Here is a 26,805-nt window from a genome sequence, read left to right on the forward strand (position 1 = left end):
GAGGACGCCATCATCATTTAATCTTACAGTAAAGCTGCATGTCCTCGGGGAAAAATTACGGCTGTAGTTTCCCCTTGCTTTCAGCCGTTCGCAGTACCAGCACAGCAAGGCCGTTTTGGTTAATGTTACAAGGCCAGATCTGTCTCCTATGAATGCAAAAATATTGTGTTGACACCCACCTACACAGGGAGGAATGATTATCATCATAAAATAAGAGAAATCAGAGGTTGCACAGGAAGATTTAGGTGTTCGTTTTTTTCCATGCCCTGTTGGAGAGTGAAATGGTAGAAAAATAGACTGAAAATGGTTTGGTGAAACCTCTGCCAGGCTCTTACGTATGAATTGCATTGTAGTCATGTAGATATAGAGGTAGATGTAGATGTAGTAGACTGGTTAGATAATTCACTGACAGCTTTTTTCTGAATACTTTCTGTGACTAAATTTTGAACTTTATTTGACTTTCTTAGGATAGATTCGGACTCTTCATATGCAACTTCATTCACATTTTTACTTACTTCTGTCAACTTATTAGAAAGTGTCTCCTCTTCTGCTAACAAAACATCCATTGTCCCCAACAAAACATCCATTGTCCCCAACAAAACATCCTTGTCCCCAACAAAATAATCCGCATATTCATCACTCCTGAGTTCTTCCTCATAAAGTTCATTTAAATTACAAGTAACAATTAAATCTTCATCTACTAAATGTTTGTCAATCAGCCCATACTCTTCAGTCCCTTCACTGCCTGTGGCTAAGTACCTCGGTGGAAAATCTGCAGCAGAATCCATATTGACATTCTGTCTGCATAAAAATTCTGTACCTAAAATCACATCTGTGGTCAAGAAAAGTGTCTTCATAGCTGCTGTCCTGCCAATTCAACAGTTAATAATGCTTCTTGCATAAAAATTTTAGACATTTTCCAGTAACACATACAATTCTGATTCCTGAAACATTAATCATCATTACTCCTCCTTTGTCTTTAATTTGTTCAAAAAATGCTTGTGAAACCCCCCTTAATTCACTCCCACAGTCCAGTAAACATTTAACAGGTGTACCCTGAACACTAGTCAAAACCACAGATTGCCATATTTCACTGTCACTTACCTCTATGTCTTCTTCATATAATATATCCTCATTAATCCTTTTTTCGCATAAAACTGTTACCTTAATCATCAAATCTGTTCTCAGTTACAGTTAACCTGACACTTAGCATAGTTCTCTTTCCTACTGGGTTTGTCTTATTCTCACTTTGCTTATTAATACCATTTATTCTTCCTTTGCTCGACATATTTCCTTCATCATTACAAACAAACTGAAATACTCGTTACTGTTTACTCTCTAATTATTTTCACCACCGTTGTCTTCTGTGGATGGGGACCCTTTCCACTTTCCTCACATAATTAAAAACCACTGATGTTACTCCTGGGAGCAGGCAAAAGCATTCCATAACTCTGAAGAAGTTCCTTTTCCAGCCCCATGATTACATATGGAGCAGTGAAATGAAAATGAGACAGATGGGAAAAAAGTAAATAAACTGTTTAATATTCCAAACTAATCACCATAACTGTTAATACATTTATGTCACTGTGAGGTAAGATGAGCAATGCCTTCATGGAAAAATGTTTGTGATTGCCTACGGAGTCATGATTGTACCCAGATATACGCCTCTTCATCTGGAGCATATAAATGACCATGAATGTCTTTCTAAAGGGCTCTAACAATATGGAAATTGAATAGGGAGAAATCGTGGCCTCCCTTGAGGATGTGCCCTCCAAGGCTTCTGCTGCTGCTGTGAAGCCAGATACCAGCCAGTGGCTGAAGGAGCCACAAGTTGCTGGTCGCAGGGCTTCATGGTTATCATCAGTTCCTGAGACAAACTCAGAGAAGCCTCCTCAAGAAAGATATCCTTGTGACCCACCACGCCAATGCTTCTGGCAGGCTCCAATTGCTATTGATCTCTCAGTTTGCTGTCCTGACCTTCTACCTTCTACCCACAGGTGAGCTCATGACAACTTGTTTGGTAGTGACCACTTTCCACTCTTCCTGTCCCTCCGCCGGTATCACTCATCTGGACATTTGCCCAGATGAGTTCTTACCATGACAGACTGGGATGCTACTGCCATTGGATCTCCGTTGCATGGCAACATCAATGGGGTGATCCAGAATATTACTACTACCGCCCTTTCAGCAGCTGAATCCGGAATCCCTTGCTCCTCAGGTTGCATCCGGCAGAAGACAGTGCCTTGGTGGTCATTGGAAATCACAGTGGCCATTAGAGACCATCAACAGGCTCTGCAACGTCATAAGTGGCACCTGTCCCTGGAGCACCCCATTTCCTTGAAAGGCTCTGTACCTGGGTCCATCAACTAATCACACAATGGAAGCACGAGTGTTGGGAACAATACGTCTCCACCATTGGAATGTGAATCTCTCCTTCCCAGGTTTGGACTAAGGTGAAGCACCTTTATGGATATCAGACCCCGTCAGGTACACTGGGAATTTCCACGAATGCCCTCGTAGCTTACATTTATCACAAATTTTGTATGAAGTGAAGTATCCCAAGTGACTGGGAAAAAAGTTCGGGGTACACCTGTGTTACAGATGAGTGACTTAAGGATTGTCGGTGCAACTGGGTAAGCCGGCCGCTGGTGGCAGAGCGGTTCTGGCGCTACAGTCTGGAACCGCGCGACCGCTACGGTCGCAGGTTCGAATCCTGCCTCGGGCATGGATGTGTGTGTTGTCCTTAGGTTAGTTAGGTTTAAGTAGTTCTAAGTTCTAGGGGACTTATGACCTCAGCAGTTGAGTCCCATAGTGCTCAGAGCCATTTTTGCAACTGGGTAATGAACTCATGCCTTCGGCATAGTAGTTTGTTACTTAACATCTGATTCACTGAGACACATATAAATGTTTAAATAACTATGTATCTAAATTTCTCTTCCATGTATACTTAAATAACATCTCAAATAAATCAGGTATAATTAAATTTTCCTTGAGACATATGAGTCTCAACTTTATCTACAATAATGTTAGAAGCTGAAGAAATGAATTAAAATTTATTTAATGGCCGGGACTTGAACCAGGGTCTCCTTGCTTATGTAGCCATTACACCACTCTAACGGTATAGGTAACACAGCTGCATGGACTGCTCTAGTCCAATCCCCTCCCTAACACAAACTTCAGTTCATGTTTCCAGCATATTTTCTCCTCCTTACATTCTCATTCTTGCCAAAGCTCTCTTGGTTAGTAATAGCACCTCAACTGTGGATGTAATGGGGAAATCTTGCCTGTACCTCAGGTGTAGGTTATCAATTCTATTACCAGAGAGCCTCAGAAATAGTGACTATGTAAGAAGGGAAAATAAGCGGAGGACATGAATGAAGTTTGTGTTACGGAGGGCATTGGACTAAGGTAGTCCGTGCAGTTGTGTTACCTATACTGCTAAGGTGGTGTAATAGCTACCACACGTGCCTAGTAAGCAAGGAGACTCACTTCTTGGCCATGGTACAAATTTTAATTCATATCTTCAGCTTCTAAAATTGTCTTATCTCAAATAAAGTTGTAGAAGCACTGACGTTTTTCAAAAATAGTTGTTTTCCTTTATTGATCTCAAATATTGGATTTGCTATCGCCTATACTGCATGTCACTCCTAAGAGTCATCAGGCACGTTTTCTTTGGTGGTTTGGCGGGTATTTGCAATTTTGTTTTTGCCGTGTGTGTGTGTGTGGGGGGGGGGGGGGGGACTGCTCATCACATCTTTCATGTGATGCTCAGTCTCTATGGAAAGTGTTTGTTTGTTTCCTGTTACAAACAAAACGATTCCTGAAGCAGAATTTTACGTGTCTGTTTGGTAGAGTGGTCCCAATTTAATATAATGTGATATTTGTTTTATCAATATGTATTAACAATGACAATAAAACAGAAAGAATGAGCAATGCTCTAGCTGTGACAGTACTGCCATGGCAAGCACTGATTGCAACCACCATGCATCAGTGCTACTCAGTCACTGCTGGAGTACTTATTATTCTTCAAGCTTTACTGTCCCTGTTAATACATATCGACTAGATTAACCTGTGGCTACTATATAGAATGAACAAGTAAAATTCCACTTAAAAAACAGTTTTGTTTTACAGCAAAAATGAAATTGCAAATATCTGCCAAAATACCAGAGAAAATGTGCCTGAGAACTTTTACGAGGCACCTCCTGTATATGTAAGCCTCAACATTCAGAAGTACATGTAAGCTGTGCAGGAACTATCTGGCATACAGTAACAGCTTTCCTAACCTCTCCTATACTGTAAAATAATTCCTGACACTTCTGAATTGTCATTGGTTCTGTCACATTCACCCCTATAAAAGAGCATGCTTGTGTGTGCCTACACACACACACACACACACACACACACACACACACACACACACACACACCTAGTGTTCATTTTAATGGCTCTCAGGCAGTAATAAAATAGTTTTTAATAATTCTGAACTTTATCGCCTTTTATAGAAGCTATCGAGAGAGTTTTGCAATGATGATATTAGCTCATAGTGTAATATTGAAGAATACTAAAATAGCAAAACAGCTGTAGCTAATATTCTATTTGGTTTTCATTAAAATGAAAATAAGAAATCTAAAACTTTTAAGTACTGTAACTTCTTGTGTTTTACAATGGTAGTTCACTGTTAAGTTAGTTATGTTTCAAATTCAGTTATGCACAATATAGACATGTAGGTATAATTATTTTAAATATGATGATGTTATGTTTTTCAGGTTCTGAAGTTGATATCTGGAGTATGGGTGTACTGCTTTACGCATTGCTGTGTGGATTTCTACCATTTGATGACGAGACTATTGACAGCCTTTATAAGAAGATATTGGTTAGAAATATTTCCAGTTATTGCTAAATGATGTACTACTCAGAATCATGTGTTTAAGGATTTTATTAGTAGCAATTCTTTGCATTTTGAAATGATTCCTTTTGTGCCACTCATTTAATTTTCAAGGCAATAGAATTTTTAAAATTGTACATCAAAAGGACCCACTTCAACAGTGGTGGAACAAAAATACTTTACTTTCCACATCTGATCAGCAATTCGATTTTTGATTACTTTTCTTTAATTTCCTTGTAAATTATTTGTAGATTTCTTTTCATTTAAAAGACTGATGTCACAGGCCAAAAATCAGTGTTGGTTGTTGGTATGTTTGGTGATGTATGACCGCATTAGTAAATTAATATTTTCACACAGGAGAATGTTATCAAAAATGATTACTGCATTTTGTATTGAAGTTGCAGGCTCAACTTTCAGTAGTAAAATAATGAATTAAACACAATGTTGTTGTTCATAAAAGTAGCACAGCATGGCGAACTTACATCTGTAGTATCAGTACCTAGAATGGGGTATAAGAAATATTTGAAAACAATCTAACAACACTTGTTCTCTTTCTTGTACTCAGACAGTTATTACTTGAAAAGACAATTGACACAGCATTGCTACATTTCGCGTATTTTGCTTCTTACCGCTAGTTACAATAATTAGCTTTTCATTCCATTCGATAAAAAGGACATCAGATTATTAATACTTTGAATAGTAACCACTATACGTAACTAAAAAATAAGAATATTTTTTTTTAGTAGTGCTGTTCCATGTTGTTGTTGTGGTCTTCAGTCCTGAGACTGGTTTGATGCAGCTCTCCATGCTACGCTCTCCTGTGCAAGCTTCTTCATCTCCCAGTACGTACTGCAGCCTACATCCTTCTGAATCTGCTTAGTGTATTCATCTCTTGGTCTCCCTCTACGTTGTGCCACAAACTTCTCTTCTCCCCAATCCTATTCAATACCTCCTCATTAGTTATGTGATCTACCCATCTAATCTTCAGCATTCTTCTGTAGCACCACATTTCGAAAGCTTCTATTCTCTTCTTGTCCAAACTATTTATCGTCCACGTTTCACTTTCATACAAGGCCACACTCCATACAAATACTTTCAGAAAAGACTTCCTGACACTTAAATCTATACTCGATGTTAACAAATTTCTCTTCTTCAGAAACACTTTCCTTGCCATTGCCAGTCTACATTTTATATCCTCTCTACTTCGTCTATCATCAGTTATTTTGCTCGCCAAATAGCAAAACTCCTTTACTACTTTAAGTGTCTCATTTCCTAATCTAATACCCTCAGCATCACCCGACTTAATTCGACTACATTCCATTATCCTCATTTTGCTTTTGTTGATGTTCATCTTATATCCTCCTTTCAAGACACTGTCCATTGCGTTCAACTGCTCTTCCAAGTCCTTTGCTGTCTCTGACAAAATCACAATGTCATCTGCGAACCTCAAAGTTTTTATTTCTTCTCCATGGATTTTAATACCTACTCCGAATTTTTCTTTTGTTTCCTTTACTGCTTGCTCAATATACAGATTGAATAGCATCGGGGAGAGGCTAAAACCCTGTCTCACTCCCTTCCCAATCACTGCTTCCTTAACATACCCCTGGACTCATAACTGCCATCTGGTTTCTGTACAATTTGTAAATAGCCTTTCGCTCCCTGTATTTTACCCCTGCCACCTTCAGACTTTGAAATAGAGTATTCCAGTAAACACTGTCAAAAGCTTTCTCTAAGTCTACAAATGCTAGAAACGTAGGTTTGCCTTTCCTAACTCTATTTTCTAAGATAAGTCGTTGGGTCAGTATTGCCTCAAGTGTTCCAACATTTCTATGGAATCCAAACTAATCTTCCCCGAGGTCGGCTTCTACCAGTTTTTCCATTCGTCTGTAAAGAATTCGTGTTAGTATTTTGCAGCCGTGAATTGTTAAACTGACAGTTCGGTAATTTTCACATCTGTCAACACCTGCTTTCTTTGGGATTGGAATTGTTATATTCTTCTTGAAGTCTGAGGGTATTTCGCCTGTCTCATACGTCTTGCTCACCAGATGGTAGAGTTTTGTCAGGACTGGCTCTCCCAAGGCTGTCAATAGTTCTAATGGAATGTTGTCTACTCCTGGGGCCTTGTTTCAGTTTGGATCTTTCAGTGCTCTGTCAAACTCTTCACGCAGTATCATATCTCCCATTTCATCTTCATCTACATTCTCTTCCATTTCTATAATATTGTCCTCAAGAACATTACCCTTGTATAGACCCTCTATTATACTCCTTCCACCTTTCTGCTTTCCCTTCTTTGCTTAGAACTGGGTTTTCATTTGAGCTCTTGATATTCATGCAAGTGGTTCTCTTTTCTCCAAAGGTCTCTTTAATTTTCCATGTAGGCAGCATGTCACTTACCCCTAGTGAGATAAGCCTCTACATCCTTACATTTGTCCTCTAGCCATCCATGCTTAGCCATATTGCACTTCCTGTCGATCTCATTTTTGAGACGTTTGTATTCCTTTTTGCCTGCTTTATTTACTGCATTTTTATATTTTCTCCTTTCATCAATTAAATTCAATATTTCTTCTGTCACCCAAGGATTTCTACTAGCCCTTGTCTTTTTACCTACTTGATCCTCTGCTGCCTTCACTACTTCATCCCTCAAATCTACCCATTCTTCTTCTACTGTATTTCTTTCCCCCATTCCTGTCAATTGTTCCCTTATGCTCTCCCTGAAACTCTCTACAACCTCTGGTTTAGTCAGTTTATCCAAGTCCCATCTCCTTAAATTCCCGCCTTTTTGCAGTTTCTTCAGTTTTAATGTACAGTTCATAACCAATAGATTGTGGTCAGAATCCACATCTGCCCCTGGAAAAGTCTTACTATAAGGTATCAATATCTGGCTGCAGTGGGGGAAGGAAGGGATATGTATTTCCGTAACTAACTATTTCTGTGGTATTAATTAGAAACCAAGATTATGAAAGCAGATAACACATTTAAGAATTATAATATTATGCAAAGGAAAGCTGCCAGTCACCAAATAGCAGAGATGCTGAGTCACAGATTGGCACAACTGGAAGACTGCCACAGATAAAGCTTTTGGCCTGTAAGGCTTCGTCAAACACACACACACACACACACACACACACACACACACACACACACACACTCATAATGGGAGTGGCGGCTGGGGGGTGGGGGAATAAAGAGGAGGCTAGGGCAGGGAGGGGGAGGGATAGTAGGGCAGGGGTGGCGGACAGTGCAGTGCTGCTGGGGAGCGCACAGGGATGAGGTGGAGAGAGGGTAGGACAGCTATGTGCAGTCGGGAGGTTACATGGAGGGCAGTAGAGAGGTAGGAATGGGGGAAGGTGGCGGAAAATGAGAGAAGTAGAAAGATTGTGCGATGGTGGAATGAGGGCTGTATAGTGCTGGAATGGGAACATGGACGTGGATGGGTGAGGACAATGACTAACGAAGGTTGGGGCCAGGCTGGTTAAAGGAACATAGGATGTATTGCAGAGAAAGTTACCACCTGCGCAATTCAGCATAGCTGGTGTTGTTGAGAAGGATCCATTTGGCACAGGCTGTGAAGCAGTCATTGAAATGAAGGATATCATGTTTGGCAGTGTGTTCAGCAAGAGGGTGGTCCACTTGTTTCTTGGCCACAGTTTGTCGGTGGCCACTGATGTGGGCAGACAGCTAGTTGGGTGTCATGCTTACATAGAATGCAGCACAGAGGTTGCAGCTTAGCTCGTAGACCACATGACTGATGTCACAGGTAGCACTGCCTTTGATGGGATAGGTGATGTTTGTGACCAAATTGGAGTAGGTGGTGGCGGTGAGAGGATGTATGGGACAGGTCTTGCATCTAGCTCTATTGCAGGGGTGTGAGCCATGAGGTAAGGAATTTGGAGCAGGGGTTGTGTAAGGCTGGATGAGTATATTGTGTAGGTTCGGTGGATGGCAGAATACCACTGTGGGAGGGGTGGAAGGAGAGTGGGTAAGACATTTCTCATTTCATTGCAAGATGAGAGGTAGTTGAAACACTGGAGGAGAATGTAATTCAGTTCTGGGTGGTAATGAGTTACGAGGGGCATGGTGCTCTGTGGCCAGATAGTGGGTCTTTGGGAGGTGGTGGGTGACTGGAAGGATAAGGCACGGGAGATTTGTTTTTGTACAAGGTTGGGAGGATAATTACAGTTTGTGAAGGCTTTGATGAGACACTCGGTATACCGTATTTACTCGAATCTAAGCCGCACTTTTTTTCTGGTTTTTGTAATCCAAAAAACCGCCTGCAGCTTAGAATCGAGTGCAAAGTAAGTGGAAGTTCTGAAAAATGTTAGTGGGTGCCGCCACAACTAACTTCTGCCATCGAATATATGTAGCGCTACACAGGCATGCTTTGCAGGCACAAAGATAAATACTGGTGCCAAAACCTCTGCGTCAGTAAATAAATTAAAATAAAGAAAGGTGGAAGACGAGCTTTTTTCTCCGCCCCGAGTTTCGACCACTGCATTTTCATACATCATCCAACAAAGTAAATACAAATTCCGCATTGTTCATCTCTGAATGTAGTAGCATTTCAATGTACTACGAAAATCCGACTGGCAAGACGGTTTGGGATATTTGTCAATATGGCGAACTCTACGTTCTGAATTTTTTCCTACCTGTGAGAAGACGCGGTTGTTAATAGGAACTTTTATGAATTGTGAATCACATGCAGTATTCTCTTCACCATAAGACTAATACGAATATAAACATTTTGCCATGTATTCTTTCGTGTTTGCTACTATCTAATTTAAATCCTGTCTGCCTAATAAACTACGAAACTAGAGTGAGACAACAGCAAATGCGGAACAATATACAGATCATGTCATGTCATGTTTATATTTGTATTATTCTTATGCCTAATAGTGTTACAGTCAGAAATGAAGCACGACAATTGACTAGATTTTTAAATCTAAGATGACTCTAATTTCTGTGCAGAATGTAATGTACCAAAGGGGCGTCTGCAAAGATTTTCAAACAGAGAAAAATTATCGCCAAACTCTCGTTCAGAACGTCTTCTGTCAAACGCAGTCTATTATTTGGTTCTTGTTGATCATTATCAAAGAAAGCAGCAGTGTAAGTAACAACAGATAGCAGTCTCTTGCCATTGTTTCGCTAATGAGACGATTTCTCTCTCTCTCTCTCTCTCTGTTTTTAATTGTAAGCGCGCTAGCGTGCACAAAAGCAAGCCATGCCGCGAGCGACGACAGGCCGTAAACACTCATTATCAGAATGCGACAAACAATGCATGACACAGTACAGTAATGCATTTTCAGCTTAGAGTGGCGTAAACACCTATAACAAAGAGAACGGCACTTATCAGTTCAAAGAAAAATAAGCAATTAACTCAAACCAGACGAAGCACGTGAAAAAGGAAGGGTACCCGTATAGATACGGACGGAGCGCCTGACGCATAGCAATGGCTACCTGGTAAATATTAACTGCTAAGCTTAAGACTCGAACCAAACTACTATAGCTGTATCGTCATTCATTCGACCTAAATTGTGTCTCATATTACAATGGACCAACTTTGTTTCGATTTGGAGATGCGGCCTAAAACTTTTCTCTACCCTTGAATTTCAAGTCTCAAATTTCAGGTGCGGCTTAGATTCGAGTGCGGTTTAGATTCGAGTAAATACGGTAACTCAGTACCACCCAGGACTGTAGCAACTGAATTAAATTTTCCGCCAGGGTTTCGACTACCTCTCGTTGTGCCCTGAAATGAGAAATGTCCTGCCCACTATCCTTCCCACCTCTCCCACAGTGGCATTCTGCTGTCCACCAAACCTACACAATATACTTGTCCATCCCTACACAACCCCTGCTCCCAACCCCTTAGCTCATAGCTCATACCCCTGTAATAGACCAAGATGCAAGACCTGTCCCATACATCCTCCTGCCACCACCTACTCCAGTCCCATCAAAGGCAGGGCTACCTGTGAAACCAGTCCTGTGATCAACAAGCTAATCTGCAACCAGTTTGGTGCATTCTATGTGGGCATGTCGACAAGCAAGCCGTCTGACAAACTGTGGCCAAGAAATAAGTGGACCATCCTGTTGCTATGCATGCTGCCAAACATGGCAATCTTCATTCCAATGACTGCTTCACAGCCTGTGCCATAAGGATCCTACCCAATAACACCAGCTTTTCTGAATTGCGCAGGTGGGAAGTTCCCTGCAATGTATTCTACGTTCCCGTAATCCTCCTGGCCTCAATCTTCGTTAGTCATCGTCCTCATCCTTCCAGCCTTCTTGTTCCCATTCCAGCACTATACAGTCCTCATTCCACCACCGCACCCAGTCTTCTTACTTCTCTCCTTTTGCATTTAGCCCCCCCCCCCCTTTCTCCACCTCTCCACTGCCCTCCATCTAACCTCCCAACTGCACATAGCTGCCCTACCCTCTGTCCATGTCGTCTTCGTCTGCTCCCCAGTAGCACTTCACTATCTACCACCCCTACTCTACTATCTCTCTCCCTTCCTGCCCCAGCCCCAGCCTCCTTCTGCTCCTTGTGGCTACAGTTGCATGAGACTTTGGTCATGTGTGTGTGTGTGTGTGTGTGTGTGTGTGTGTGTGTGTGTGTGTGTTTTGTATATTTTTGATGAAGACCTTATGGGCCGAAAGCTTTATTTGTGACAGTCTTTTTGTTGTGCCTATCTGCGAACCAGCATCTCTGCTATATGGTGAGTGGATACTTCCCTGTTCATGATACGGTTAAATTAGAAATGTATTAGTTTACGTATTGTGCACGTTAAAGGAAAAATTCTGTTAGTGCCAAGGCAACTGTGGATAACAACAGGTAAACGCCTCAGGGGCTCAGCATTTGCTTGCTGGGTACAGGCTTGGCAAACCGATGCTTCCTGAGCTGGGGACTGGTAAGTGCTGCCAGTCCTCTGTCACTGTAAGCTCTGGGCATGCTCCAGCAACCACTGCACAGTGTGACAGTGGAACATTGTGTGTCTCAGGCAACAGGATCTTGGCTTGAACCCCCAGGTCATGAGGATGGTAAAAACCTTTACCAAAAAGAACTCTTAAATCCCAAGATTTGCTGCATGCCAATGAGATGCATGGATGTTGCGCACTCCAGTTGTATAAGGCAGATCTATGGACGCAGGGCTCTGTTTCATTTGACTTTTATTTCCCTAGCTGCTCGTGGGATCAGGATGGAACCCTTGAAATTCTCTTCTTGTCCTCCCAGTGGAGAGGGTGGCCACTGCTAAGTGCCAACAACTGATCAAATAAGTGGGCTTTTGTAGCCAGTCGGCCTGACTCAGGAGTTAATTCTGGGTGTATATGCTCTGGGACAACTAGGAAATCCTGGAAAAACTCGAATTTTGTTATCCAGGAGAAAACCAGGAAAAACCTGGGAATTTTTTAGAATTCTGGGAATTTTTTAGAATTCTGGGAATTTTTTAGAATTCTGGGAATTTTTCAGAATTCTGGGAATTTTTCTTTGTTGTAGTCTTTAGTTAAATTTTTGTAATTTTGACTGGTAAGAACTGTTAGTCTATCAAAGAATTTTACTGTATCCCTCTACTGCAGAATAACACTGCAGCAATAAAATGTAAACGAATGAATAAAACTTAAGTTGCGAAGGAAATGCGGCATTTACAATAAAACACAGTGCAAACACAAGCGCCTGCCAGAAGTGAAATGTGTGTGGCCGGGAGCTATCATGTGAAATAAAATACATTCGTGTAATTATGGAAGGCTAATATATGTTATTAGTTTAAGTTTTTTGATTTTATTTTATTTCTACGTTTTAGACAGTTTAGTATTAATCGCCTTGCACAACAGTGAAGTTACTTTTGTCGGCTTGTTAAATAAATATGGCTTTTATTGACCTTTTCCGCCTATGCAGTCCGTTTATAAGAAATGAAGTGTTTCGTTTCACACTATTGGCTAGTTTCAGCTCATTACTGAATTTCAGGTGCATATTTTTATCTTCTGGTACGTATGGCATTATGCCATAATAAAGAACCAAAGATGAGGCAATATAGTACGGGTACTCCAAGAAAATTTGCACCTTGAAAAGTGCACTGAAAAGCTTAATTCAGGTTGGGGCCTACTTCATTGGGAATATGGACATATGAATGTGTCCTTTAAGTCGAATTATGCATTTTAGTATGGTTTACAAAATTTCTATGCTCTTGGAGTATCCTCTGATGTCCTATTTCTTTTATGACGTTATATAAGATCTCTTAATGCTAAATGTGTACGAACTACAGGCCTCCTACATCATCATAGCTGTCCACGCGCAGTAACACCTGTTTTCTGGCACACTCTGGCAGCTGCTGAAACACATCCATATCTAAGGGGTCATGAGAAAATATTGCAAATAGTTCTTTGAAAAGTGTTATTTTCAAAGGAAATTTCTTTGTACGCAAGATGGATTATGTTACATGTGAGAGTGTGCAATGAATTTCTTAAATCACATTTGACTCTCATTTAAAATTTAACATTTTCAGTACCAGCCATTCAGAACAATTTTCAGCTCAGAAGACCAGACATTAATGTCATTGTTTAAAATTTTACTGGCATATTTCTGTGATGTATCTTAAAGTGTTGTTGTTGTTGTGGTCTTCAGTCCTGAGACTGGTTTGATGCAGCTCTCCATGCTACTCTATCCTGTGCAAGCTTCTTCATCTCCCAGTACCTACTGCAACCTACATCCTTCTGAATCTGCTTAGTGTATTCGTCTCTTGGTCTCCCTCTACGATTTTTACCCTCCACGTTGCCCTCCAATGCTAAATTGATGATCCCTTGATGCCTCAGAACATGTCCTACCAACCGATCCCTTCTTCTAGTCAAGTTGTGCCACAAACTTCTCTTCTCCCCAATCCTATTCAATACCTCCTCATTAGTTACGTGATCTACCCACCTTATCTTCAGCATTCTTCTGTAGCACCACATTTCGAAAGCTTCTATTCTCGTCTTGTCCAAACTGGTTATCGTCCATGTTTCACTTCCATACATGGCTACACTCCATACAAATACTTTCAGAAAAGACTTCCTGACACTTAAATCTATACTCGATGTTAACAAATTTCTCTTCTTCAGAAACAATTTCCTTGCCATTGCCAGTCTACATTTTATATCCCCTCTACTTCGACCATCATCAGTTACTCTGCTCCCCAAATAGCAAAACACCTTTACTACTTTAAGTGTCTCATTTCCTAATCTAATCCCCTCAGCATCACCCGATTTAATTTGACTACATTCCATTATCCTCGTTTTGCTTTTGTTGATGTTCATCTTATATCCTCCTTTCAAGACACTGTCCATTCCGTTCAGCTGCTCTTCCAAGTCCTTTGCTGTCTCTGACAGAATTACAATGTCATCGGCGAACCTCAAAGTTTTTACTTCTTCTCCATGAATTTTAATACCTACTCCGAATTTTTCTTTTGTTTCCTTTACTGCTTGCTCAATATACAGATTGAATAATATCGGGGAGAGGCTACAACCCTGTCTCACTCCTTTCCCAACCACTGCTTCCCTTTCATGCCCCTCGACTCTTATAACTGCCATCTGGTTTCTGTACAAATTGTAAATAGCCTTTCGCTCCCTGTATTTTACCCCTGCCACCTTCAGAATTTGAAAGAGAGTATTCCAGTTAACGTTGTCAAAAGCTTTCTCTAAGTCTACAAATGCTAGAAACGTAGGTTTGCCTTTTCTTAATCTTTCTTCTAAGATAAGTCGTAAGGTTAGTATTGCCTCACGTGTTCCAACATTTCTACGGATCTTCCCCGAGGTCCGCTTCTACCAGTTTTTCCATTCGTCTGTAAAGAATTCGCGTTAGTATTTTGCAGCCATGACTTATTAAACTGATAGTTCGGGAATTTTCACATCTGTCAACACCTGCTTTCTTTGGGATTGGAATTATTATATTCTTCTTGAAGTCTGAGGGTATTTCGCCTGTCTCATACATCTTGCTCACCAGATGTAGAGTTTTGTCATGACTGGCTCTCCCAAGGCCATCAGTAGTTCTAATGGAATGTTGTCTACTCCCGGGGCCTTGTTTCGACTCAGGTCTTTCAGTGCTCTGTCAAACTCTTCACGCAGTATCTTATCTCCCATTTCGTCTTCATCTACATCCTCTTCCCTTTCCATAATATTGTCCTCAAGAACATTACCCTTGTATAGACCCTCTATTATACTCCTTCCACCTTTCTGCTTTCCCTTCTTTGCTTAGAACTGGGTTTTCATTTGAGCTCTTGATATTCATGCAAGTGGTTCTCTTTTCTCCAAAGGTCTCTTTAATTTTCCATGTAGGCAGCATGTCACTTACCCCTAGTGAGATAAGCCTCTACATCCTTACATTTGTCCTCTAGCCATCCATGCTTAGCCATATTGCACTTCCTGTCGATCTCATTTTTGAGACGTTTGTATTCCTTTTTGCCTGCTTTATTTACTGCATTTTTATATTTTCTCCTTTCATCAATTAAATTCAATATTTCTTCTGTCACCCAAGGATTTCTACTAGCCCTTGTCTTTTTACCTACTTGATCCTCTGCTGCCTTCACTACTTCATCCCTCAAATCTACCCATTCTTCTTCTACTGTATTTCTTTCCCCCATTCCTGTCAATTGTTCCCTTATGCTCTCCCTGAAACTCTCTACAACCTCTGGTTTAGTCAGTTTATCCAAGTCCCATCTCCTTAAATTCCCGCCTTTTTGCAGTTTCTTCAGTTTTAATGTACAGTTCATAACCAATAGATTGTGGTCAGAATCCACATCTGCCCCTGGAAATGTCTTACAATTTAAAACCTGTCTTACCATTATATAATCTATCTGATACCTTTTAGTATCTCCAGGATTCTTCCAGGTATACAACCTTCTTTTATGATTCTTGAACCAAGTGTTAGCTATGATTAAGTTATGCTCTGTGCAAAATTCTACAAGGCGGCTTCCTCTTTCATTTCTTCCCCCCAATCCATATTCACCTACTATGTTTCCTTCTCTCCCTTTTCCTACTGACGAATTCCAGTCACCCATGACTATTAAATTTTCGTCTCCCTTCACTACCTGAATAATTTCTTTTATCTTGTCATACATTTCATCAATTTCTTCATCTGCAGAGCTAGTTGGCATATAAACCTGTACTACTGTAGTAGGCATAGGCTTCGTGTCTATCTTGGCCACAATAATGTGTTCACTATGCTGTTTGTAGTAGCTAACCCGCACTCCTATTTTTTTATTCATTATTAAACCTACTCCTGCATTACCCCTGTTTGATTTTGTATTTATAACCCTGTAGTCACCTGACCAGAAGTCTTGTTCCTCCTGCCACCGAACTTCACTAATTCCCACTATATCTAACTTTAACCTATCCATTTCCCTTTTCAAATTTTCTAACCTACCTGCCCGATTAAGGGATCTGACATTCCACGCTCCGATCCGTAGAATGCCAGTTTTCTTTCTCCTGATAACGACGTCCTCTTGAGTAGTCCCCGCCCGGAGATCCGAATGGGGGACTATTTTACCTCCGGAATATTTTACCCAAGAGGACGCCATCATCATTTAATCATACAGTAAAGCTGCATGTCCTCGGGAAAAATTACGGCTGTAGTTTCCCCTTGCTTTCAGCCGTTCGCAGTACCAGCACAGCAAGGCCGTTTTGGCTAATGTTACAAGGCCAGATCAGTCAATCATCCAGACTGATGCCCCTGCAACTACTGAAAAGGCTGCTGCCCCTTTTCAGGAACCACATGTTTGTCTGGCCTCTCAACAGATACCCCTCCGTTGTGGTTGCACGTATGGTACGGCCATCTGTATCGCTGAGGCACGCAAGCCTCCCCACCAACGGCAAGGTCCATGGTTCATGTGTACCACACACTAAAAAGACTGATATTATATGTGAAAGCTTAGCTTTTCTTTTAGCTACGCTATGTACATTAAATCATTAACTTTTCCTATTTGTGTGTTCATGCTACTTAACCGTGATGTTGCTGACTACATCACGTGTCTGGTGCTCTGAATATCTGCTGTCATTGGCTGGCGAGATCATGTGGCATGTGTTATGATTGGCTTACAAAAGCGCATTGCAATGCTTTGGAAACTAATGTGTAGTCCTTGGTGGAATTTGAAGTTATACTTTCATAATTTGAAAATAGGCATTGTATCGTAATATGAAAATATGCAGCATACATGTTGCTGTGCATCAAAGATCTTTCCAAAATGCGTTCCCCTCCTCCCTCGCTGAGATGCATTTTCTAAACCTGACAGGAAGTGCTATGCAGGTATATAAATCAAGATACAGAAAATCAAAACAACTAAGTATATCTCGTATGGTGAGACCAAAAATATGTATAAGACCGCGCAGTCTGCCATGTTTGCTACCTCCTTTGCGTTTTTTCTTAAAATAGCCAGTTCCTAAAACTGATGCTACTACACAAACAGAGGTTGCCAGTGTCAACACTACTACCTGTGTCTGTCAGTGCGCTTGTTCTGCTGCAGTTATTTTGAAGCCCATAGCTCCCCACAGACCATCAGACAAGGCTGTGGTCACTGCTGTTGCAGAGCTCCCTGCCCCCTCCAAAGGTTCAGCCTGTTCCTCCATCCAGTGCCGCTGCTACTACTACAGCCATAGTTGTTGCTCCAAAGTCCACTCAGGGGAAAAATGCTGATACTCCACGCATGGCAGGCTCCCTTTACATGCAAAAAAAGAGTGAAAGTGCAACCTCCATGATAAATGGCACCCATCCTCCTGAGGAACATTAATGGGTTCAGGATGCCTGTGGAGGAACTGAAGCTGCTAGCACAGGAATGCCACCTGTGCTTGTGTTTGCAGGAAACACATTTTAAAGCGTATGTTGCCCCTGTACTATGGGGCTGCACACACTATCCCCTGGCTACTGATGTGCAAGCAGTTGCATTTGAAATTCCTCTATGTCAGATGATCGATGTTTGCCTGCTGTATTTACCTCCACAAGGTGATGTAGACTCTGAGATTTTCACACTTCTTATGGAACAACTCCCCCATCCATTTCTCCTACTGGGAGACTTCAATGCCCATTAAGTCTTGTGGGGCTCCACCTCTACTTGCCTTTGGCATTCTTCATTCCAGTGACCAGTTCCCACTCTGTATTCACCTGTTGGATGGAGGATTGCTTGAACAGAAGCCACTGAAGTGGGTGGTCAGCAGGGTTAGGTGGACACTGTTCAGCCACCTGACTGTGTTTAAACACCGCGACAGTGTCCAGTAATGGGTGGACCATATTAAGAGTGATCCATCGTGCTGCTGCCTTATCAGTCCCACAGTCCTCAGACCATCTTCAGAGGCAACCTGTTCCTTGGTGGACTGGTGAGTGCGGCCCAGCAATATGGGACAGGTATGAGACTCTTCAACGGTTTAAGTACTGTCCAACAGCTGACAACGTCACAGCCATCAGATCATGAGACCCCAGGTTTGACACATAATTTAAGGAGAGCAAGAAAAGGTATGGGAAGCATGCCTGGACACCATCAACCGTTCCGCTTATGCTACAAATGTATGGGAATGGGGCTTTCGTGTCCACCTCCCCACCTTCATATGGTCCTTTCTGTCTGAGTGCTTTTTTAGGTCCCGAGTTCATGATGTGCTGTTAGATTGTTTTGAGCAGGAAATTCTGTTCCTCGAGGCAGTGTTTTTAAGTGTTACCCACTTTGCCATAGCAATAAAGCAAAAAAGTATCACATCTATCGTAAGGACTTCTGTGCAGTGCTCCCTATTTGTGGATGGTTTTGCTGTTTTCTCTTCCTCCTCCAGTGTTGGAACAGCGACCTGTCATTTGCAACTTACAATGCCGAGGTTAGAGCAGTGGGCTGCGAAGACAGGTTTTCTACAGATTTTGTGTGTGTGTGTGTGTGTATTTTAATCGTTTTTATTGTATTTTAATTTACCTGACTTGCGTATGAGGGACACCATTCTACATTTTAGAGGCTCGGTGAGGTTTGTGAACCTCATTCTTGATTCCAAATTGTTGTGGTTGCCACACCTGAGGGACCTGAAACCCAGAACCCTGAAGGAACTGAACACCCTAAAGTGCACCAGTCACAAGTCTAGGTCAGTGGAGCATTTGGGAGGATGATGCTCCAACCTTTGTCCAGCCATCCAGATTCAGGTTTCCTGCAATTTCCATAAATCGCTCCAGGTAAATGCAGGGATAATCCCATTGAAGGGAGTTGGCTGATTTCTTTCCCCATCCTTGACTCAATGTGAGCCTGTGCTCCGTTTCTAATGAGACTTCCTTCCTTCATTCCTCGGGGAGTGGACAGAGTGCATCTGCTCCACTTTCAAAGGGCTTTCGTGCATTTGCAGCTGGTCTCTGGTTGCACAGTGTGTGGATTGGTGAGGCGTTCTTATTTGAAGATGATTGACGCTGTCCACGTCCGCAGCTCGTGGTCGTGCGGTAGCGTTCTCGCTTCCCGCACCCGGGTTCACAGGTTTGATTCCTGGCGGGGTCAGGGATTTTCTCTGCCTCGTGATGACTGGGTGTTGTGTGATGTCCTTAGTTAGTTAGGTTTAAGTAGTTCTAAGTTCTAGGGGACTGATATAATCTCACAGCAACTGCTCATGGTGCTTCCGGCATGTAAGTTTCTTACATCTCTGAATCCATGTGCATACCATAATGTTGCTTGTCCACCTCTGGAATACGTTTTCTCCAGTCCGTAGCAACAAGGCCATTTGGGATCTGCGTGCAGCATTTTCTATAGTCACTTACTGAGGAGCAAGCACAATCCCAAACCCAGGTTTTTAACCATCTGCCACACTGATTACTGCAGAGGTCCAGAGTAATCTTAGATTTACTGCAGTACAGGAGTGGTTGCACATCCAGCATGTGTTTTTAATACATTATTTTATGACATGTTAACTCAGCACTGCTACTCTACAGCTGTCTTTATGGGTGGGTTGAAACAGGTGGACACTGTTGGTTGCTTTGTTGTTTTCCCTGATCATGTCCTCAAGGTCTAACTGACTCGAGAGTTTACTGTCTTAGATTTGGAACTAAATGCGATCTTACAGGCACTGGAGCAGATGAAATGTGCTTCAAGTGCTATATTTCTTGTCTATTCTGATTCCCAGAGAGCCCTTCACACTCTACAATGCTTGTATCCTGCAGATAAAGTAGTTCAGATTATCCAGGACACCCTTCTACAACTACAACAGCTGGTGAAGGAGGTCTCTTTCTTCTGTGTACTGTGGCACAAGGGTATTGCAGGGAACAAAAGGGCAGATGTAACAGCCAAGAAGGCATGTCATGATCCTCAGTTATTTCAGTATGCCATCCCCCTGCATGCTATCTCCTCACTGTTGAGTTACAGAGGCTTGTGCTGGTGGGAAGGTGAGTGGCTGGAAGTGAAACATAATAAGCTGCATCTAGTAAAGCCCTATACACAGCTGTGGTGTACTGCCTTTCAGCCACGAAGACGCTATGAGGTCCTCCTTATTTGTCTTCGCAAAGGCTACAGTCCTCTGACCCATGGCTTCTTGCTCCCGTGTGACGCCCCTTCAAAGGGTGGTGCTAGTGGAGTACAGATCACTGTGCATCACATTTTACTAGACTGTATTTTATTTTCAGACCAGAGGCCAGTGGTAGATTTGACCTCTATTTTAAGTGACATTTAAAAAAATGTGTGAGGCTTTTAAGGTTTTGTGATTTGTATAACTTGTGTCCAAAAATTTTAGGGAGAGATTCTTAATTTGTTAACGGGGTAACTGTCTCACCCATGTTTTTTGTAAATAGTCAGCTGGTCACATATCCCTGTTTAGCTCCTCTGTCATTTTACTTCTGATTTAATCCCTTGTGTAGCACCTTTGACGCCTTCTCTGTGTCTAGCGTGTGGGATAAGTGAGATTGTGTGAGTTAATGAGAGTGAGGTGGGAGTGAGCACATGAACATCATTTTGTAGGTTTCGTTCTCACCGTGTGCAACTATTTTAGCAATTTTATTCCCATTCGTTCCTTTTAAAATGTGTTAGGGCTCTGATAACCTCGCTGTTGAGTGCCGATAAAGTCAAAACACATACATGATAACACCACACAGATGACTGGCTGTAAGAATGAGTGGAAATTTGAAGTCATAGTCAGAGTAAATTTTATGAAAACAAGTTTTTTTAAAATTGGAACTGAATGTAAGACTAAAACTGTCCCTCAGTGAGCAATCTTTCTCTACTTATCATAACAAAAAATTTTCCCTTCTTAAAACCATGATTTGTGTTTGTCATGGGTAAGAGAGGTGGTGAACTTTCGGTTCAGTAGCAGGATACTGGGAAAGTGCAGTCAGCTTACAAAGGAGACTGGGGATAATGCTTTCCGCATCCGTGGAACTCAACAACCCACATGTGTCCTCCAGATAGTGCCACTGATGAGCAACTCGGGGAGCCCAATTTTTATTGACTGAGTAGGTGTTTGGCAATCCTGAGTTTCCTGAGCTGTGGACTGGTGAGCACTGCCAGTCCTCTGTAACCGTAAGCAATGAGGATGCTTCAGTGACCATTGTGTGTCACACACTATTGAGATCTTGGCTTACCCAGTCAGATCGTGAAGATGTTGGAATGTTACTAATCATGTTATCATAGAACGGCATCTGTGAGCAACCTTGTCTTGCTTTGTGCAATATCAGTGTCATGGTTCTTCTTCTTCTTCTTCTTCTTCTTCTTCTTCTTCTCTCCAGGAGACTAACAAGGAAATAACACTTGTCATTGACTCATTCTTCTCTCTTAAATGCTCTGTTCTCTCTTGGACCTAAGAAGTGTTACTAGTGAGATGGAACACTGGTTTCTCATTTGGTAGGATAATGGTTCAGATCCCCTGCTAAACATATAGTGTTGTTTTCTGTGGCCTCCATAAATCTATTAAGATGGAAGCTGCGGTGGTTCCTCTGAGAAGGACCCAGCTGATATATTTCCAATTCTTTCCTATTATAAGTTGACTTCTATCTCAATGCTCTCATAATTAACTGGGTGTTAAAATTTATTTTTCTTCTTACTACTTTTAAGCATTGTTAAACAGGAGTTTTGTAATAGGCATGACTAACTATGAAATTTCTTTTGCAGTCAGGACGATACCATGAACCAGAATGGCTGTCAAGGAACAGCAAAGACCTTATTAAATCAATGTTACAATTAGACCCAAAGCAAAGAATCACAATTAAAGAGCTCCAGAATCATCCTTGGGTTTTGACTGGCTACGGAGAACCTGTTGCCTCAGAAAGTCTCATTGATGTGAGTTAACTTTTAACATAATTATGAGTTGCTAAACACATTCACACAGAACAATATTGTTGCCTGGTTTTGTAGCTCTCTCTGTTGTTTAAATGATGCTATGACAACTGAAGACAGTGTAAATTTATGTTTGTACTTAAAATTAGTTACGTTATGTCTCTTGTACACTGTGAGGTACATAAGGATTGGTTTAAGTAGATAAATTATTTTGCTTTGTCTAGATATTACTAGAACAGGAACACTAAATGGAAACAGCCTGCTTACAATACAGATAACATGAATATTTGGAGAAATTTATCTGAGAGTAGGCAAGGTTATAAAATTTTCATTTTTAACAGTACCTATGTTTCGACAGCTGCCAACCCTTGCACACCCAAAAATCCCTTCCATACAGATTAGCCACCCGTGGACGACATATCTGCAGTGAAGGGAACTCCCCTGCCCAGTATGCTGAAACTATCATGAAGGCCTTCACAGAACCACTGTTGCACAGTTCTGGCCTTGTGACAAGGACAGTTACCCTGCTTGGAAGATGATACCCCTGTCGGAGAAGACATCAGACAGCTGTCATAATGCCTTTGATTACTATCAGAATCTCATGGAATCCTAGGTGAACGTTCCTCCCCCCCCCCCCCCTCCCCACCTGCACCCTCATAGCACCTTAGTGCCCCGCCCCTCCCCTCTGGCTGTCCCCCTGCGGGTTCAGGGGTTAGAATAGGCCCGCGGTATTCCTGCCTGTTGTAAGAAGCGACTAAAATGAGTCTCAAAAGTTTCGGCCTTATGTGATGGTCCCCTCTCGGGTTTGATATCCAACTTTCTAAATTCTTCCGAACAGCGAGCCAATTGGGGAACGGCGCCTTACATGGTGCACTGTATCCGTCGTGTGTTGAGACCTTTAGCCGGCTTTCTCGTCGTCGCAATGCTGTCCCGCTCGTTTTCCATCTCTTGGGTGAGGATACGTTCCTGGGTGCGATTACCACTCTGCACTGTGCATTGTTGCTTTTTGCTGAGATGACGACCTTGGACATTTTTGCACCTAAGATCCAGCACGGTAGCTAGCCCGTTGTGGTAGGGCCGCCATGTACCCTGTTGGTTGTAGCCCCATGACAACACAGGGATCGCTCTACTGATGCCTGCGCCGTTAACTCCCCACGTATGACAAGGAGTAGATGCCTATCTCCCTGGGGCATCAGGGCCCCCGGCAATGGCCATCCTGCCAGGTGGCCCTTGCTGAGGCTGGGTGGCGCCCATGGGGGGGGAGGGCCCTAGGTCGGAGTGGATGGCATCAGGGCGGATGACCCACAATGAAGTGTGGTACATCATCTCTCGCTGGTGGCCGGCTGCCAGCAGTCTCTAAGAATTCTCAGGCTCAATGTAACACTCAGAAGTACGATTCGAAAACATTCCCCTCCCTGGCCACACCGTGGGAGGAGCGTAAGTCTCAGGATGGCAGTGACAGTTATTCACCTCAGTTCCTAGTTTGTATGAGAGCTGATGGGGAGTCTTTCATGCCCACAAAGCCTCAGTTTTTTGTAGAGAATTTAGATGACAAGTTTGGGGAGGCGGAGGTCTTGTTCAAAATGCGCTCTGGGTTAGTTTTGATAAAAACGGCATCCTCTGCCCAGTCACGCAGGTTACTTGCTTGTGGCAAGTTGGGGGATGTTAATGTTACCATCACACCACATAAGAGTTTAAATATGGTCCAAGGTATTATTTTCCGTAGGGACCTACTTTTGCAGTCTTATGACGAGCTGTGTGCCAATTTAGAGGGTCAAGTTGTTCATTTCGTCCGGCACGTTCATCGGGGTCCAAAGGATAATCAGGTTGCTACTGGTGCCTTCATCTTGGCCTTCGAGGGTGATACATCACTGGAGAAGGTCAAGGTGATAACGTTGTGATGTCAAGCCCTATATCCCTCCCCCGATGTGGTGCTTTAAGTGCTGGAAGTTCGGCCATATGTCTTCCCGCTGTACTTCCAGCCTTACATGACGAGATTGTGGACGCCCATCACATCCCAATACTCCATGTGCCCCGCCTCCCATCTGTGTCAACTGTGGAGAGCATCATTCACCTCGCTCGCCAGACTGCAGGATCTTACAGAAAGAGTGCAAAATCATGGAATATAAGACCCTGGACTGACTGACCTATACTGAGGCTAAGAGGAAATATGAATGACTACATCCTGTGTGAATGACTTCCTCCTATGCCACTGAAAAGACAACTGTGTTAGCCCCATTTGTTCTGTAACTTCCAGTCGGATCGCCGAACCATACAACACATGCCCCCTTGCCCGTAGGGGGCACTATACCCCCTGTTGCTCCTACGCCACGTTCCTCGGGAGCAACACCCATCCCCCACCCATCGGGGACGTCTGTCCCCGCTTCTAAGCCGGAGAAGCGTCCAACTTCTTCGGCTTCTCTGGCTCGCAAGGTGTCCCTTGGGTTCCTCCCTTCCTAGGTTTTCACAAGCGGGAAGGCTGACGCCCGACAATGGCATAAGTGCCCACAACCAGCTGGCCGTAGGGCTTCGCGATCCTCCTCCGTCCCGGAGGCTGAATCAGTGAAGCCTTCCCAGCCAGTGAAACCCAAGGAGCAGCGTGATAAATCGAAGAAGAGGAGCTCTAAGCCCAAGGAACTCGTGGTGGCACCCACCCCACCGCAACTTTCCAGCTCTGCGTCTGAGGATGAGGTGGTGATTCTGGCGTCCGCTGCGGACCTGGATCTCACCAGTCACTCAGATGCAATGGACAGCAGTTGCACAGGTATTCAGTCGGTGGCAGCAGGTGCCAGGAGGCATAATCTGCCTCCCCAGTCCCGTCACACCTTTTCAGCCATGGGCAATATCATCCTCCAGTGGAACTGCAGCACTTTTTCCGCCATCTAGCTGAGCTCCAACAGCTTCTCAGCTTTCACCCTTTCCTCTGCATCGCTCTCCAAGAAACGTGGTTTCCGGCGATGCGAACCCCCGCCCTCCGTGGCTATCGGGGTTATTATAGGAACCGGGCAGCTTACGAAAGGGTCTCTGGTGGCATCTGCATCTTTGTCCTTCACTCTCTTCACAGCGAGTCTGTCCCTCTCCAAACACCATTAGAGGCTCCTCAGGCTCTTACTGTCTGCAGTCTGTATTTTCCACCGGATTGTGATGTCCCGCAGCACGTCCTGGCTGGGCTGATAGCCCAATTGCCGCCACCTTTTGTGTTACTGGGTGACTTCAACGCCCATAACCCACTGTAGGGTGGATCAGTGGCAACGGGCAGAGGCAGCACCGTTGAGCACGTATTGGCACAGCTCGACCTTTCCATTTTAAATGATGGTGCCTTCACACATTTCAGTGTGGGCATGGCACGTACTCAGCCATTGACCTTTTGATCTGCAGCCCTAGCCTCTTACCGTCTGTCCAATGGAGTGTGCATGATGCCTTGTGTGGTAGTGACCACTTTCCGATCTTTCTGTCACTGCCACAGCATCACTCTTCAGGGCGCCCTTGCAGAAGGGTTATGAATAAGGCTGGTTGGGACTTGTTCTCCTCCATTGCCGCTATTTAGCCTCTTTCTAATGAAGCCATTGATTCGGTGGTTCACTCGGTCACCACTGGCATCGTTACTGCCGCAGAATCTGCCATTCCCCGTTCTTCTGGGTCCCCTCAGCGGAGGACTGTGCCTTGGTGGTTGCCTGCGATTGCCGAGGCGATTAAAGATCGCAGGTGGGCGCTCCAGCGTCACAAGCGGCATCACTCATTAGAAAATTTCATCGCCTTTAAACGGCTCCGTGTGCGGGCCCGCCGCATCATTCGCCAGCACAAGCAGGAGTGCTGGGAACGGTATGTCTCCACCATTGGCCTCCATATCTCTCCATCGCAGGTTTGGACCAAGATTAGGCGCCTCTATGGCTGTAGCACCCCTGTCAGCATCCCTGCACTCTCACTGAATGGAGCAGTTTGTACTGACCCCGACACAATTTCCGACTGCTTAGCAGAGCATTTTGCTCAAAGTTCCACTTCTGCGAATTACCCACTGGCCTTCCGCTCCATTAAAGAGCGGTTGGAACATTGGAGCCTTTCATTTCACACGCGCCATTCTGAATCCTACAATGTTCCATTCAGTGAGTGAGAATTCCAAAGTGCCCTAGCCACTTGCCCTGATACGGCTCCCGTGCCAGATCGCACCCACTGTCAGATGCTCACACACCTTTCAGTGGACTGCCAGCGACGCCTCCTCGACCTTTACAACCATATCTGGGTCGAGGGTGAGTTGCCGTCGCAATGGCAGGAAAGCATTGTTGTCCCCGTTTTGAAACCTGGCAAGAACCCATTGGAGGTGGGCAGCTACCGCCCCATTAGCCTCATCAACGTTCCTTGCAAGTTGCTGGAACGTATGGTGAGCTGGAGGTTGAGTTGGGTTCTCGAGTCTTGGGGCCTTCTGGCTCCGTCTAAGGGTGGGTTCCGTAAGGGCCGCTCTGCTGTCGATAATCTGGTGAGCCTGGAGTCAGCCATCCGTACAGCCTTTGCCCGCCGTCAGCACCTCGTTTCTGTCTTTCTTGACACACGGAAGGCATACAATATGACATGGCGACATCACTTCCTCTCTACGCTCCATGCTTGGGGTTTTCGGGGTCCGCTACCGATTTTCATGCGAAATTTTCTGTCGCATCGTACTTTCCGCGTGCAAGTTGCGGCGTCCCATAGTTCCCC

General features: G+C 43.5%; 1 protein-coding gene across 3 annotated transcripts in view; it reads left to right on the top strand.

Annotated features, from left to right (window-relative positions):
* The window catches only part of LOC126234437 (maternal embryonic leucine zipper kinase-like), a 444,148-nt gene that overhangs the window by 62,905 nt on the left and 354,438 nt on the right, over window positions 1-26,805 (top strand). For all 3 annotated transcript variants that reach the window (XM_049943147.1, XM_049943142.1, XM_049943136.1), the window contains exons 5-6: window positions 4,767-4,873; window positions 21,949-22,116. In XM_049943147.1, the coding sequence (XP_049799104.1) occupies window positions 4,767-4,873; window positions 21,949-22,116 (275 nt within the window). The remainder of the gene's footprint in view (window positions 1-4,766; window positions 4,874-21,948; window positions 22,117-26,805) is intronic.

This window comes from Schistocerca nitens, chromosome 1 (assembly GCF_023898315.1).
Source record: "Schistocerca nitens isolate TAMUIC-IGC-003100 chromosome 1, iqSchNite1.1, whole genome shotgun sequence".
Taxonomy (NCBI): domain Eukaryota; kingdom Metazoa; phylum Arthropoda; class Insecta; order Orthoptera; family Acrididae; genus Schistocerca; species Schistocerca nitens.